General features: G+C 39.0%; 1 protein-coding gene across 1 annotated transcript in view; it reads left to right on the top strand.

Moving 5' to 3' along the window:
• Positions 1–411: 411 nt before the first annotated feature.
• Positions 412–17424, top strand: part of FCHO2 (FCH and mu domain containing endocytic adaptor 2) — a 150449-nt gene continuing 133436 nt past the window's right edge. The window contains exons 1-2 of the mRNA XM_054987402.1: positions 412–520; positions 16042–16133. Of these exons, the coding sequence (XP_054843377.1) occupies positions 488–520; positions 16042–16133 (125 nt within the window). The 5' untranslated portion in view covers positions 412–487. The remainder of the gene's footprint in view (positions 521–16041; positions 16134–17424) is intronic.

Raw genomic sequence — 17424 nt, 5'->3', positions numbered from 1 at the left:
CGGGAAGAATGTTGGCCGCGGGATAAATCCCAACGCTGCCTTTGGGCCGCTCACACAGACTCACTCACTCACACTCTCTAACCCACTCTTCAAACTTGTGAGATTACAAGGGCGAAGGAGGGAACGAGACAGAAGTGCTGAGGAGACGGTTGTCGCCCATCAGCGCTTCAAGGAGGTTCTATGCCAGAAAGCCCTGGGCGCGGCGCTTCCAGCCGAGCTTCCGCCGTCGCGTTCCCTCATCCCCCAGCCTTCCCCTCGTGGCGCCTGCGCACTCCTTTCGTCGGGCGGGAGGTGAGCGTTCCGCTGCACGTCCTGTTTCAAGTTCCAGTGCCTGCGCCTTCGACGACGGGGAGAAGTTGCGCACGCGCCGTATCACCCCTCGCTCTGAGGAGAGTTCGGCAGGAGGGGAAGGGCGGAGCTGGGCGGCTGTTTCCTCCTTCGGAGGCCCCGGTGGCTGAGGCGGTCGGAGCCGGGCCGGAGTGGCGGGATGGTCATGGCGTACTTTGTAGAGAGTTTTTGGGTAGGCAGCTGGCCTCGTTCGGCCTCCCCTCCCCTCCCCGCGCCGCTGAGGGGGTGGGGGTTGTGTCCGGCCCGGCGAGGTGGGACGGAAAAGGGGGGAAGGAGAGCGGGGCGGTCGGGTGAGCGGGAGCTTCAGACCTTCTCCGGCTTCCGCGAGACTCGGGCCTGCCGTTGTGGCGGTTGGGAGGGTGCCGGCAGTGGCTTGTCCTGTGCTGAGAGAACTCAGCGTGGGGGGCCTCTCTGCTCCTGTTGCTTCTGGGGCGCGAGGCGGGCGTCTGTCTCGGGGTTTTGATGAGGTGATCCGCGGCCCGGATACTTCTGCGGCTCTAGCCGTTGTGCCGGGTGTGAAGGACCCCCGCACCTGCTCTGGCTTTCGCCTCGTCGCCGCCTGAACAGCCCGGGCTGGCTGGGCTTCGAGCGCGACTTGCTTGATGAGCGGCCGAAGGACAGGGATGTTTACTTGTCTCGTCTCGGCTGGGCGACAACCTCCCCCCACCCCCGAAACTGGTGCTTCCTTTTCCCTCTTTTGCTTCTCTTGGTGAATTTCTCTGATGAGTCTGACACCTTCGGGGTCCAAAAATACTCCACGGACGGAGTCCTAAAATCATTTTTAAATTTATAGCTTTTAAATGTAAGCAAAACAGCAAGAATCTATAGCAGGTAGCTACTTTCGTTACCCAAATACAGATTTGTAGAAGGGTTATAAAGCTCTTTAGTTTTGCAGTCTAGAAAACATTGTGCTGTGTTAATGGTAAATAGGACTAAGGGGTTTGGTAAGCAAAATTTGTTAAAAGCAAAGAGAAAGATATTGTATGTGTACATGTTGAGACCCGGTTCTTTTCTCTCTCTATTTAGGAATGAGATTGTTTGTATAATTGTGATCACGTCTTTCTTCTCCTTTCCAAATCCAGAAAAAGAACCAAGTTGGTTGTTTTTTGTATAACCTGTTTATAAACATCCGCTTGTAACAAAAAAACTGTGTTATTTTAAAACTGTTACATATTCTTGTGTTGAATATACTATATGAGATTTCCTGTGCAAGTTATGTTATATTTGCTTTTCTGAGTAAATGCAACATTCCAGCAAAAAGTTCACAAGATTTTAAAGCAACTAATAAGTAGAGTTTATTATTGGAAATCAAACCGTGTAAACTTCTTCCTTACCTTGAGATATAGCCCTGTCATGTTACACTGCAAAGACTTGTAGACGTTCTGAACTAGCTTCTTTTGATGTTTTGAAATATGATGAAAGAATTGTGATTAATGCTGCTGTTGGTAAGATGAAACAAAATATTGTCATGTGGATATGTACAAGGACACCTTTTTAGTAGAGAATATAGCTTTTATAAGTATTTGCCTGATATCTTAAATAATTGTACTGCACATACTTGTATATTATAGGATTTCTAGAATTCAGTATATAAACATTAAAATGTTTACTTACTGGCATTGGTTATATTTCTGTTGGGAAAATGCTGCTTTTTTTGGTAGGATAAAGCAAAATGGAATTGGTTAACTATTCTCATTTACCACAGGAGAGGAATATTAGTGAGAACACTCTACCAATACTGTATTAAAAGATATACTTCTGTTTGGCTGTTGTGGGTTTTCCGGGCTGTATTGCCGTGGTCTTGGCATTGTAGTTCCTGACGTTTCGCCAGCAGCTGTGGCTGGCATCTTCAGAGGTGTAGCACCAAAAGACAGAGATCTCTCAGTGTCTCTGAGAGATCTCTGTCTTTTGGTGCTACACCTCTGAAGATGCCAGCCACAGCTGCTGGCGAAACGTCAGGAACTACAATGCCAAGACCACGGCAATACAGCCCGGAAAACCCACAACAGCCATCGTTCTCCGGCCGTGAAAGCCTTCGACAATACTTCTGTTTGTTATCATTCAAGGATATCACCAATACCTTAATGATTGGAAAACATTTCTAAGCCAAGTTTTACTTTTCAGGGTAGAACATGATAATATGACAAATTCATTTTATGACAATGTGACAAGTTCAGTTCTGGATGTGACTAAGGCCTAGTTTTGAGAATCAGCAAGGTGCAGTGTTTAGAGTGTCAAATTACTGTCTGGGAGATCCAGGTTTGAATCCCCATTCTGCCATGGAAGGTTACTGGGTGACCTTGGATCAGTCATACACTTTCAGCCTAACCCACCATACAGGATTGTTATGAGGACAGAATGGAGGAGAGGAGAATTGTGTAAGCCACTTTGAGTCCCTCTTGGGGAGAAAGGTGGGGTATAAATGAATAAATAAATATTTATGTGCATCACAATTTCTCATAACTTGGTTGTTTGAAACAACTTGCTGCTGAATCAGCTCCTCTGAAAAGTGTTCTACTTGAGATGATGTGAGAGAATATGAATGTTCTGTGTGAGGTCTTTGACCTATAATGGCTGAGATTGAAGTTGCATGATCTGGCTCATGTGATGTGTCCATTACTGAGCTGCCATTTCAAATGTCATATGGTGAAGTTGCATATTTCCCCATGTTTTGAAGGAAGCTTGGTTGTGTAGGGAGATTTTTTTTTTAACCATAGGGAAGAGTATTAAATGTGATTTTCTCCTATAGGAAATTAGCAGCCCAAGAAAAGATGTACTATGTGATTTTTCTCTGTGTTTAGTTCTCACCAGTGTGATTTACAACTTCTTTGACCATGTGCGTGTGGAAATATCCCATAGTTTGAATGTTACTACTAGCATAGCTCTGAATATGAACACATATTTATTAATAATGTTTATTCATACTTGGCAACAAATAATGAGCAGCATAGCAAATCCAAAAATGAGAGCCTTGTAATACTTTTTATTAAAACCTACCAAAACAACAAAGGCATTTACAAGCTTTTGAGTTCCTCAGAACTGTTTGCTAGGCTGGGGGTTTAAAAAATGAAAAAGGGCAGGGGAAGAGAAAAACATTTGGGCCATGTTGATCTTATATCCCTATTGCTTGGCTGACTTCAGAAGATGTGTGGTATGGTTAATATCAGGTTGCAGCTTTGGCATTCTGGGAATTCTAAGGATTCTAAGATGAAGAAATGTAAGTGGAAGCTGTCCCATTACAAAAATAAGAGCCTAGTTAATCACATATCTCTTTGACATCCAGCTGGACACACAGGTTCCTTAAAAAGCTGAAAGAAAAACACAATCCTTTTAAAACAATAATTGAGGCTACTTTTAGTTGTAAATACTCAGTGTAAGCCGAATTTGGGGTAATGTTATTTAGCAGTCATCAGAATATCATTTCCCAGATTTTGTTTCCTTACTGTTTGAAAGCCCCTCTCTTTATTGGCTAAATTATGATATTCCAAGCAGACAAAAATGTTGATTGGTCTAGTAAAAGATTCCTGTTCCATCATAACTGTCCAGCCTATAGCGTAAAGTTGGTTGTTTTTTAAAAAATATTTTCTGAACATGGTTCAGTAAAATTAGGTAGGCTGATCCTTATTTAAACCAGGAAAATAAAGCTTATTGACACCCCGCCCTCCTTAAAATGCTATTGTGGTTCATAAAAGTCTAATTATGATCCTTCCTATTTTAGTAGTAGTTCAGTGTTTCTAAGAATAATCTTTTTAAAATGGTGAAGCATAAGATGAACCTATTTGCCTTGTATCATTAACATTGAATTCCTTTTTTTGACAGTGAGAGTTTTGCATTTGTATGATCTTTGTCTAGATTCATAACGACTAATGCATGTTTATTTACAAAGTGAGGTGGGTGAATTCACTGTGGCAGTATATCTGTAGACCATGCTGACCTGTTGAGGCATTTGAAGGCAGAAGCAGGTATCAGGGAGTGTGTCTTGGATTAGTTTAAATTATTCCTCATGGAACGGACTCAAAAGGTTGTTATTGGAGACTAGCTATCATCAGTATGGGAATTATCTTGTGGGGTTCCACAAGGCACAATCGTATCCCCCATGTTGTTCAACTTCTATGTAAAGCCTCTTGGAGAAATCATTTGTAACTATGGAGCTGAATGCTATCAGTATGCAGATAATACCTAGCTCTATATCTTGCTATCCAAATCCCCTTACGATGTAGTAGAGGTCACTGCCTCTACTACTCTACTGTCAGTCACTGCCTGACAGTTGTGGTCAAATGGCTGAAAGTGAACAAATTGAAACTGAAACCAGACAAGATGGAAGTGATGCTGGTTGGGAAGGCAGAGATATTTAAGGATATTGTGCTTGCCACTTTCTATGGGGCTCAGTTGACCCTTGCTGATTCAGTTAAGGCCCTAGGGGTTATACTGCATTTCATGCTGCTGCTAGTCTCTCTCTACATGAGACAAATTACATGAGGACACTCAAGTGAAGGGAGACACTAAGTTAGCCAGGAAGGGTAGATGGATTGGAAAGCTCTGTCAGTTTCACCGCTCTAGAGCTGCAAAAATTGCTCCTCAGAGGGTTTGTTTATTTCATCTTTGCTTCCCTGAAGGCTCTGTCAATTTCACCTCCCCTAGTGTCTAGATTTCATGAGTCTCAGAGCATAACCCTCCTGATGTTTTTGCCCAACCCAATAACTTCTCAAGAATGTATGCTACACATGTTGGAAGTGAGGAGAGCTGTTTTATTTTATATTCCGGAAGGACTGTATTTTGTTTGCCATTCTGGCCCCAATGAAGGCAAAAGTACATCATCTCAGTCAATATCTAGATGAGTACTACTTGCTATTAAAATGTGCTATAAGTCTGCACAAGTTCCCTGCCCGATTCCTGTCTCTGTTCATTCAACAAAAGCATAAGCTACTTCCATTGCATTCCTTAAAGGGTTACTGCTGGTGGGCATTTGCAGGGCGGCTACATGGTCTTTGATGGATACTTTAATCAAGCACTGAGTACTGGATGTTAACTCTAGAAGGGAAACATCAGTGGGTCAAGCAGTCCTACAATCTCTCTTCATCTAAGAACATCACCCCACCTCCTTGGTGAGTAGCTTGCTATTCTTCCAATGTGGGACTGCTCTGAAGACCATAGAGGGAACAAGGTTATGCTTACCCATAACTATTCATCTAGGTTTTTGTCCAAGCACACATTCCCTCCCTTAGTGAGCTCTCTGCAGTATGTTGTTTGGGGTTTGTGGCTGCACAGGAGAACAGAGAGGAAGGGGGCAACCTCCCTAACCATGTGACTGTTTTGGCGGAAAAAAACACTCCAGAACAGTCATGGGGGTAGGGAGTCCCCCCCCCCCCCCCCCGTAACCTAAAAACTAGAAAAATCCTGTTCCAAGTGACTGGCCTGTGCAAGCACAGTCCCGGTGTGTGCCTGCACAAAAACCTAGGTGAGCAACAGTTACAAGTAAGTGCAACACTTTTACATAGATACTTGATAATTTGATAAGTTTTCTGTTTGCCCTGTAGTAATGTCATATGTGGCTGGGTTCCTCTGCAGAAAAAAAACTTCTCCAAGAGTGAGGGGCTCCAGCAGGCTAATTTTCCAACTATGTTCCCCTTCTCAATTGTTCTCAACATTCCATGCTTCCTGGAGCATATTTTGTTATCATTTGGCCAGTTTCGGGGAATATTCTCTTTTTGTTAATTGAGGAAGTCTTGGGGGGGGCATACCTACAAACAAAAAGGGGAGAAGGTCCTCAGGCAGACCATTACAACAAAGGAAAAGAACCATATAACAGGCAATGTGTAAGAAAAAAATCTACCATGGGATAACTGAAAAGTTTACTTTATTATTACAGGTATGCATAGCAACATGTTTGAGGATTAGATGCATAGCAAGTTAATCTTTCATATTTTTAATATTTGTATAGGCCTGTACTTGTTGGTGGGGGATACCACTTCATGTTATCAATAATTATTATTTGCAGCAATGCCACAGCCTCATTTATCAGGCTGGAACATTATTATAAAATAATTAGTAAAAGGCCTGTCAAATTTGGTGTGTGGAGCAGAAAGAAAATTGCCAGGCCTACTTTTCAAAACAAATATAGTTTCTGTGCCCAGAGAGGGTAGTAAAGAATGTTTTCCCTCTCATAACACAAGTTATCTGTTCCAGCTTCTTCCCTCCACCTGTCTTGGTTTGGTGAGGGGGAGGGATATTAGAAACATACTGCTTTCTTTGCTACAATTTTGGGACTATCTTTCACAGGGAAAATAGGAATATTATTCATCCCGTGGGGCTGGATCATTGTCTGGTTCTGCCTTTATAGGTTTTGCCTTTCCTACCCATTTTCCTATGTGTGGCTTCAGTTTTCTACATTAAAAAAAGGTGAGAACTCTTGTAATAGAATAGAAACCACATATGCCTATTTACAAGTAGAGTAGAAAATGAAGATTTCTTGCATCTTAAATCCAAAAGCATGCTGCCACCATTCTGCAGATACCTTTTGTTGTACTGCATATTTAAATGTGACCATTCTCGGTTTGTGGACCTGATTGTAAATGTAACTCTTCTTTTGAAGAGTATGCTAGCACTTTTTATTTACGAAAACATTTATTCAAGCAGCTTGTAAAATCAAATCAATTTAAAATGCATCACAGTCAGAAATGAAAACAGATAATCTAAAACTCTTATTACCAGCAGAATAAAACTAGATGGAATAGCCAAGTAAGGTAGCAAAACTGCATATACTGGCATGCTTGAGATAAGATCAATTTTAACTGGTATGATTAAAAGCCATCCTCAATAAGTCTTCACCAGATTATGAGGAAGTTATCAGGTTGCACTTCAGAGACAAAGTCTCAGTGCTGCCCCTAAAAATTTTTGTCCCATGTCATCTGCTGTTCTTCAGTGAGATAGAAAGCTAGGCCTTGCTAGAAGACTTCATGTACGGGCAACTTCACGTTGGAGACAGGAGTCCAGAGTATCCAGGTCTCAGACCTTGGAGGGCTTAAAGAGCAATGCTGAATAAGCGTTCATGGCTCATGGTAAATAAGCTCTCTTGAGAGAACTGGTTTGGTCCTGTGGATCTTGAATTGTGTAGACCACATTCATCTCTGTGTGGGCCCAGTATGTAGCCTTTGGCTAGCTTTTCTTTTTCAGCATAAATTCCCTACCATTTACAAAAAGAATAGTAACTTACTTTATAGGATGTTGTGAAGGCAAACACATTCTATACTTTTCAAATGCAATGTAAATGGATATATGAACATACCCATCACCATTCACACTGAAATGTTACTTAAACACATTCTTATAAAAAAGTACTTAGGTTCCAGATATCTTTATTTAGGATTCAGATACTGCCAGTTAGGAGAATAAAATTAGGATGAAGCTCCATGTTTTTCTCCATAACCCTTTCAAATATCAATCTTAGAAATTGATAGAAAATACTCTTATTATACAACTTCTCCAGCTTGACTTGGGAGCCCCAACCTTCTTTAAGGTTATTTATTTATTGGTTGCTATTTAGTTAAATGGGAAAAGGTACAGTTCAAATGATTGGTGCTAAAATTTGACTTTATTAGAGTAAAAAGAGATGAGTTTATATATTCTCATTTTTCTCCAAAATTTTAGGCAGATGCACATGTCAGAGTTGTGGCTGACAATTTGAAGTAAATTTCATTACCTCAGTGGTAATATGCAGTCAGTCTCCTACAGTTTTCTGTAACTCTTGCTTCTGCTCTACATGGTTGTGCTGTAGAGAGCTGGCTCAGGAGGCACATGGGAGGCACGTGTAGGGGCAGCCTCAGCTAAAAATCAAATGCCTGAAAATTAAATGGTTGAAAAATAAAAAGAAACTATACCAAGACTCTTTTTCCAAACTCTGGGGTATCATCTAGGGTGATGGCAGCTGTACAAACTATTTTTGGTGTACAGATAAGAGAGCAAAAGGAGGAATAGCTGGATTAAAATGGTTTATCTGAATCTCACATACAGAATAACTGAACACTTTCTCTGTGCAGGATGTTTTTTATGCACATAAATAATGTAAGCAAGGTTATAGGAAGAATTTGGCCTCCAGCTGGTTAAACTTTCCCTTTCTGAAGGTTTTTCAAGAAACTATAATTTTTCTTGAAGGAACTATGGCAGAACAGCAGCTGCATTACCCTGGACCAGAAGCACCGTATAATCCTGGCCAATATGTCTTGGTTATTCCATGGTTAGGTTTTCATGGGTTCCCAATCTAGAAGGAGTGTGTCCAGAAATACTGCTGCCATTTCTGTTCTCCGCAATGTTTTTCAGGCTTCTGGAGCTTTTGTTATCCTCTTGCATGGGTTTAGTTTTGACAATCATACCATACCATGGCTTGCACTTCAAAAGATACAGACAAACCATGTTTAGAATTGCTTGTCTGCTTAGCACTTCACACTTAAGCATTTCACTGATCATTGTGGCTTCTGGAATAAAGCAACAGCTGTTCAGCTTGTTGATAAGACATCATGTTAAACTATAACTTGCAAGCTCACTTCCCAGGCACTTAGTCCATTTGAGGTATGGCAGTCTGAAGGGATATGCAGCTGAATACATCCACTTATGGAGTGATGAAACATGGTGTGGCTGAGTTTGCAGTCTATCATATTTAGTTGGTTTGTGTTTGAATTGCAGCCTACCATTTTTATGTTGTAGTTTATGCCTGTAGTATAATGTAGTAAATTATTTTAGCATTTAAATTCTGTTTTACATATATATTGTCATGTAATCCTAATCAAATATAGCAAAATAGGTCATCTTGATGTAGAAACAGCTTTGACTTAAACTGTCATGGTTAGCAATTGAAGAATGCTATCTTTAGCATAGTGGACCTTGTTTCTTACATATCTAATGTTTTTATACTACTAAACCTGTTTTAAAATTCAGATTTGCTGGTTGGGGAAGCAAAATGGTCTCTGCTATCTTTTCTACAGACTTTAAATGTGTATTAGGGTAGTTAGCAAAACAAGGAATTCCTGTAATATGTTTCCTGTTATGTACTGATTGTGGAAATACTCTAATCATTTGATAGTGCTTGCACTACTACTTTCGTTTCCATGTTAGTGTTTGATTTTTGTTTGCTTTTGGCTTATCTCAATTAAACTTTAACAAACATTTTACTTGTTTTAAACTTGTAAGAAGCCCTATTCCTAGGGCTCTGGGTGGTAATGTTGTCATGGTTTGAAGGATTACAAGTGGATCCCAGTTCCATTTAGTGCTTACACTTAAAAAAAAAAACCTTAGGTGTGCTTCTGCAGTGTTTATAATCCTCACAGGCATCACAATCTGCATAACAGATGTGTGGGATAGTGGTCTGTATATCTCATGTAACACTAAGAACCCCTTCCCAGCAAACTCTTATGATGCACTGTATTACCCGGCATTTCTGGAGGTGTACTGAAACATGAATATTTGTGAGAGAGAAACTCTTTTGAGTCAGAAGGCTGGTTAGAATGAATAGAGCAAACAACAAAATACTAACCTGAATGACGACAAAATAGTAACCTCTTCATGCTTATTGAATAAAAACTGTTTATTTAAAGGTGGTACATACATTAAGTAAATAAAAAAATACCTGTGGCAACCTAAAATGGGCCTTCTTGATTTTCAAGCATTATCAATACTTCCCTAAAATATCTTCTTTTTGGTGCATGCATGTTTTCTGAAGTAGTGCCTTCAGTAGTATTGCCAGAAGCTTTTTTGCCTTCTTGTAATTTCTGCAATTGCTTGGTGGCATTTTTGTAGTAGCTGGAGCACTGTGACTCAGTGGAGACAACTACTTCTGCTTTTTCTACAATTCATGTGAAATAAGTGAGCTAGATCTAAATCAAGCTGAACATAAGTGTTTGCAGAGAATTGTTGTAGTAGAGAGGCCAGCAAAACTAGCAAGGTTTGTTTGTTCAATGTGTTGTTCCTTTCCCTGTATGTCAGAATCCATGACAACAGAGCTTCTGAAGGCTTGCCATTTCAATACATACTTAGACCACATCAAGGTGAATAAAAATCAATGATTTTTTAAAAATAATTAAAATTCAGATTTTTTATTTAAATCAGATTTTTTTTATTTAAATTGGATTTTTTAAAATAAAATGTTTTTGAAGAAAAATCTAAAGATAGTTTTCTATTTAAGATACATTATAGTCCATCATTAAATAAGGATTAGTTTTTAATTATGTACCATGAGGCTGTATATTCATGCAATGTTTAAATTTGTTGGTAAATGAATTCTATTAATTCATTCTCAATGTGTCATGCTCTTCCAGAGGTTTCTGTAAGATTATTATGCAGTTTTTCTGTCTAGAAGATATTATCACAGATGCTTGAGGGTTTTTTTACAGACCACAAAACTATGAATTTGTGTCTAAAGAGATCATATGCCTTTTCTTCACCGAACAAGTGTTACAAAATAAACATACAGAGTTGAGAAAAAGACCTTAATCTCATTGTACCTTTGCAAATCTATGTACACAGAATCAGCCCCTTACTTCATAAGTGCTAAGTTTAAAAAAATTCAATGAATTGAATATTCTTGGGAGTGGAATAGATCTGCACTAAAAGCTAATTGTGAAGGAGGTAGGGGCAAGCAGTAAAAATGAAAGTGAAACTTTTTGAGCAGAATACTCCACAAGTCTTTGGATCTTTATGTGTATAGCCTGAGGTTTATCATATTATTCTTTCCTTGGAGGAGAAAACCTATAATGGCAGTAGGCCATAAAAGAGACCAAGTTTGGGAATAGAGGACAGTATTTTAAGTTTTTCATGTGTAGACAGGGCTGATATTCTTGGTTTTTTTTAAAGATATTTTGTTTAACCACATCAGTTAACAAACATGGATGTTTAAGCAAATACAAGAATACATAAGCTATAATGTTATTGTTTTAGTTGAATAAAACTATTTTAATTGTTATTATTAAGGTAACAGTTATTTTTCTTCCTCCAGTAAAGTACAGCAGAAAAGTTGTTCAAATATAAATGATTAACCTATTAATCTGGAATAGATAATTATGAAATTATTGTGAGGTGAACTATCTGTGATGTGTTTCTAATAGTATAACCAAATCAGTAATTTTTTGATATAACTGTGAATCTAATCTGAAAAGTTGTTATTCTAAAAATTAAATCTTCATCTGGTTGTAAATATTAAGATTATACCAGCAAGAATGAGTGTTTATGTAGAAAACCATGATTTAAATCATGATTTAAATAGATGTAATTTAAGTTAAATCTACCCTGGACCACATTTACACAGATCATGCAAGAAATTTTCAAATCAAGAAGAATTGTAGGCACTGTTGGCATCCACTTCTTTCACATTCATTCACCCCATAAGCATTTGTACATGCCTGAAGCTATGGTTCTTTCTGCAGATACAGGAGTTGCAGAATCCATCTTGCATATCATTCAACACTGGAAGTATATTCATCCAGTGTATTCCAGTCTGTTCCTACTAGTTTGGATTCGCCTGCTCTGTTTTCAGGGAGTCATAGCATTTTACCAGATGAATAGTTGGAGTTGTCAGGTCTGAGCCATCTTCTGAGTCAGGTCCTGTTGCAGACAACAGTGGGAGCATTTGTCCCAAATGCATAGCAGATTATTTTGTTTAAGGGCGAGGAGGGGTGTTCTATCTTGCTAACATTTCAGGAATTGCTTGGTGACATTGTTGCAGCAAGTACAGCACTGTGGCCTGGCAGAGACAGACTGTTCAGTTCTGTAGCAATTTATCTTTGGCCTTTTCTGCATGCTCACTTACAGCGGGTTTTCTGGGTATTCAGCCCACAAGGATTGGATCCGCTTTGGGCTTCTATAATTCTGTGTGAGGGAGTTAAACTGAAGTGGTGTCTGATTTCTGTTTCTGCACTTTAAAAAAATGCCCCATTTCTGCTATGCATTTTCTGGGTGTGGGAGAGACTAATGTCAGCAGTTTAGAATAATAGAATCATAGGGTTGGAAGGGACCTCTAGGGTCATCTAGTCCAACTCCTTGCACCATGCAGGAAATTCACAAATACTTCCCCACTGGTTTCATCAGTGTGGTTTTGTTTTGTTTGTTTTTCTGCGTATGTGTTAGAGGGGTTTGTTGTTAACCTCAACCTCACCCTGTTTGAGCTCCAAACTTAACAGAATTTCTTTGTGTAGATTGGCTGAGGTGTTCTGGAAGGAAAGCTTAAAATATTAAGCAGGATTTTTTAAAACTAAAAAACCCCCAATAATGTTGCAATATTGTTCCAAAAAACATTTTTATTGAGAAAAAAACCCTCTGAACAAAAAAAAATACAGGAAACACAACCCACTCCTGTTGGTGAGAAGACAGTTTTGCTGCTAGAGTTGGCATGCACACACAACACATAACAAACTGTGATAACATTTTTAAAACAGTGAAGGCTTAGAGTGGTGGGGGAAGAAAGGGAGGAAAGGGTATGGTTACACATTGCTGTTCAACGAATCAGGGCACAGGGAGATGAAGAGGAGGGCAAAAGGCAGGGCCAGGGTTGACGTGAGAGAAAATCTTCTGCACTTCAAAAAAAGCTGTCTTTTAACTTCTCTGTAAAACAACAACAACAACAACATTGGGGTATGTGCACAGGAGAAAAATCGCAGAAGACCCAGGGGAAATTGATTCTGTGGCAGATGCCGCTTTTCACCATGCGGAATGCAAAAGTGTATCGGAAGCAGTTTGGAGACTGGACCAAGGCATTTTAACCATGCAGAACTCAGAGGATACATTAAAGCTGTATGGGGCCAGAACCAATGAAAATACCCTGTGCAGAAAAGGCCTGTGATAGGAGTAATCTAAACCCAGATCCAACTAAGCCTAGCTAAGTGCTTTTCTTTAAATGTTCAAAGTTGTATCCTGATTTTGTAGTTAAATTTTAAATAAATTTGTAGTTAAGCACATTATTTGTGTTACTTACTGTATAGTCTACCTTTTTCATTGAGACTCAAGGCAGAATACACAGTGTTGATTAGCACAGTCAGGTTTCAGGGACATTTCAGTAAATAATATTGGGAATATAATGCAAATGTGTAAAAGATTTTAAACCAGCAGAAATCCAATACAGAGTTGAAGAAATGCTGAAACAGAGTATAAGCAATTCTAAGACTGACATTAAACAATATGGAACTACCCAGTAGGATCATACTTCAGGCAAAATATAAAACAGTGAAGTCTGTGGTGGTCCCCATCTCTTTATTGATGCATCTTTTGGAGACCACTTCCTTACAATAAAGCCCTCTTATCTAAGTAAAAACTGAATAATTCAGTTTTGCATTGTTTGCAGAAAGCTAGGAGAATGAGAGTTTTCCTTACCACTTCCGGTAGGGGCCACTACAGAGTTTGCATATGTATGGGCAGCTGTTGATTTTGCCCATGTGCAAGGTGGCACCTGCAGAAGGCCTTAACTTGCTTTTCTAGCAATAACAGTGGATCCAGTATAACTCCTAGTTTCTTCACTGAGTCTGCAAGGGTCAGACGAACTCCATTGGAAGTGGGGAGTACAATGTTCTTCAAGATCTCTGCCTTCCCAGCAAGCATTACTTCTGTCTTGTCTGAGTTCAGTTTCAATTTGTTTTCAGCCATTTGACTACAAGATTTCTGCTGCATCCTGCGGTGATTTGGACAGTGAGATTATAGAGTTGGGTGTCATCAGCATATTGATGGCATCCAATTCCATATTTGGAATTTAGAGCTCTCCATGGTGCAGAGTGGTAAGCCGCAGTACTGCAGCCCAAAGTTCTGCCCACGACCTGAGTTCGATCCTGGTGGAAGCCAGGTTCAGGTAGCCGGCTCAAGGTTGACTTGGCCTTCCATCCTTCCAAGGTCGGTAAAATGAGTACCCAGGTCTTGGGGGTAAAGTGTAGATGCGACGTCCTTCATGGGTCGGTAATGACTCAGTGCTTGCACAGGGGGACTACCTTTACCTTTTTTAATTCCATATTTACAAATGAGTTCTCCTAAGGTCCAAGAATCATCCTTCGATACCCACATCTACCTTCAAATGCCTCAACAAGATGGCACGGTCTACCGTATCAAAGGTTGCAAACAGATCCAGGAGGAGCAATAACAAAGAATGGCTTTTGTTTATAGTTAGATGGAGATCATCCATAAATGCTACTAGAGCTGTCTCTGTTCCATAATCTGGCCTGAATCCAGACTGAAAAGGGTACAAAACACTAGAGTTATCCAAGAAAACCTAGAGCTAGTCAGTTACTACTCTCTCGGTCACTTTGCTCAGAAAGAGCAGATTACAATTACATTCAATTTATATACCACCCTTCAGGACAACTTAACACCCACTCAGAGCAGTTTACAAAGTATGTCATTATTATCCTCACAACAATCACCTATCAAGTGAGGTGGGTGGGGCTGAGAGAGCTCCGGAGAGCTGTGACTGACCCAAGGTCACCTAGCTGGCTTCAAGTGGAGGAGTGGGGAATCAAATCCAGTTCTCCATATTAGAGACCCATCGTTCTTAATCACTACACCAAACTGGATTAGAAACTGGGCGATAATTGGTCACATCATTTTTGTCTAGGGATGATTTTTAAAATAGTGAGTAGATAACTGCATGTTTGAGTTACTGAGGGAAGGTGCCCTGAGTTACTGACTGATTTACAGAGCCTTCAAGGCTCATTTTTGTAGTCTTTACTCAGATTTAACAGCTAAGTTGGGCAAGGATCCAGCGTACAAATAATAGCTTTCACAGATCCCAGGATCCTGTCAAGGTCCCTCATTGTAACTGGTTTAAAGTGGTCCAGATAGTATATTAAGTGTTTCTTCCTTGTGTCTATTATAGCTGGGTTCCAGACCACAGCGTGTTCATGCTATTTTATTGACAGACAAATCTGCAAAGACCTCACTGCTAATTGTTCTTTAGATTGTAAAAGTTCAGATTTAGAAATTAGAAGATGTTGAGATACCTTGAATGGTTGGGGTGGTCGTCAACTAGCTGATGCAATGTTACAGAGAGGTAACACCATAAACCTTTCAAATATGACTGCAAGGAAACAGTTCCTCTTTGCTAGGGCCAGAGATGCTGTGGGAAGAGATGGGTAAAATATTAGAACTCAAGCACTTTTCTTTGCTTGATGATACTGTATAGGAAAACATTCTTTGCTGGAAAGATGGTTCTATGAATTGATTGAAACTAGTGTAATTTAATTATGAGGGGTAAATAAGCCTGTCGGACTGTATTATTGTTCTACCTTTTCAAACAAACCAAGTTTCAGAAATACTTATTCAACTTTTATTTAGTGAATGACTGTAATTAATTTTGTAATACAGCTACTAAATTATAATTTACTCGGTGCAGGTGGCCTAAACAATGCATGCAAAAGATAGATCTTGTCACTTAGAGAAATAGGGGAATTGTCTATCAAACTGGAGGAATACATAGGAAATATAACTGTGAAGTTGAGAGAGATCCTTGTAGTAGAGAGTGACAGAGTTCAATTGAAAAGATAAAGATACTTAAAAACTAATAGCCCTAGTAAATGAGGAAGAAAAAGGAACGAAGATTGAAGTCCTGAGAAGAACTTGGTATTGTAAATAGACCTGGCTTAAGAAATTTGATTCTTAATCAATGTATGAATTGTTCTTCATATGTCTTAATTTTGTAATTTCTAACTTTGTTCTCTGCGGTTTTGATCTTAGGGGGAGAAGAACAATGGTTTTGATGTCCTTTATCATAATATGAAACATGGGCATGTGTCTACAAAAGAACTAGCAGATTTTATAAGAGAAAGGTAAGCATTTTGTGAGCTCATTAGTCTGGCATACCTATTTAAATTTTTGAGGATTTAGAGTTTGCTGATTATATCCCATTTTTTTAAACTCAGCAATGTTCTATAAACAGTTCTTTATTACTGTGTTGTAGTTTGACTGTCTTGGTGAACCATGATGGCTTTCGTTTACAAGACATGTCACACGTGAAATATTCTTTGGAAGTATTTCTTCTTTTTTCAGTGTTTGTATAAATGTTTGTTTTTATCAATATAAACTTTGTTTTAGAAAGATTAGCATGACTGTTAGATTTTACCGTATCAAAGTCTTTGTATGTCACTTGTTCTCTTTTTACTATGTTAGTATAGAGTTGATCATTGCTCTAGCAGTGACTTGCAGTGCAGTCCTTGGTTCTGTATAATCATGTAACATGTTTTTCATTAACATAAAAAATTATACAAAAACGGGGTGGATAAAAGTCAATGATTGGAAAAAATTGATTTTTAAAACTTTTTGTTTCCGCTGCAGGAAATTTTTCTTTAAAAATACACGCCTGAGCAACACAATTATCTTTAAATTTTCAAGAATCTGTGAAATCCTCTAGTAGGCAGGTATAAGATAAATGACTTAAGAACCAAAATTTCCAGCACTCGCTAGTTTCTCAGAGACTAATTTTAAATTGGGCATATTATATCAAAACATGGCCAAATTCTATACAACACAGCCCCCAAACTGTAGCTTGCTGAGGGTGGAATGTAGCAACATTATAATTTGGGGAGTTGGGTGTTAAGATAAGAAAGCAGCCTGAAATGGAAAGCTTAATTTTCTGTCAGTCAACCCTATTTTCATAACATGGGCAGTCAAAGGGTATTCCAATGTTTGTCAGCTGTATTAATATATGTATCTTACGCTTTTTAGTGATTATCACATACTGACCGTCTTTTGCTGCCATTCTATTTCTAATATGATGTTTAAGAGCCTCTGCTGTAAGATATCTCAGTTTCTTTTTTTTTAAAATTTTTATTGGTGAGCATAATTTCAAACAATATTTCAATTAAACCCTATCTGATTAAATCTAACCTAACCCCACCCTTTCCCCCCTTCCTTCTTGACTTCCAACAGCTTTCCAACCCTCTACCCCCTTTATTACTTAACATATCCTATATTTAGACAATCAAGCATCTCTACCTAGCAATCCTTACTCTAAACACTAATTACTCTATAATATATACATACTATATTAGTTTTACTGATATTTCTTCCCAAAATTAGTAACATACTTATCAAATTAATTTTACTAATACTTCTTCCCAT

The sequence above is a fragment of the Eublepharis macularius genome, chromosome 8 (assembly GCF_028583425.1).
Source record: "Eublepharis macularius isolate TG4126 chromosome 8, MPM_Emac_v1.0, whole genome shotgun sequence".
NCBI lineage: Eukaryota > Metazoa > Chordata > Lepidosauria > Squamata > Eublepharidae > Eublepharis > Eublepharis macularius.
Note: the sequence above shows the minus strand (reverse complement) of the source record. Positions and strands in the feature narration are given on the sequence as shown.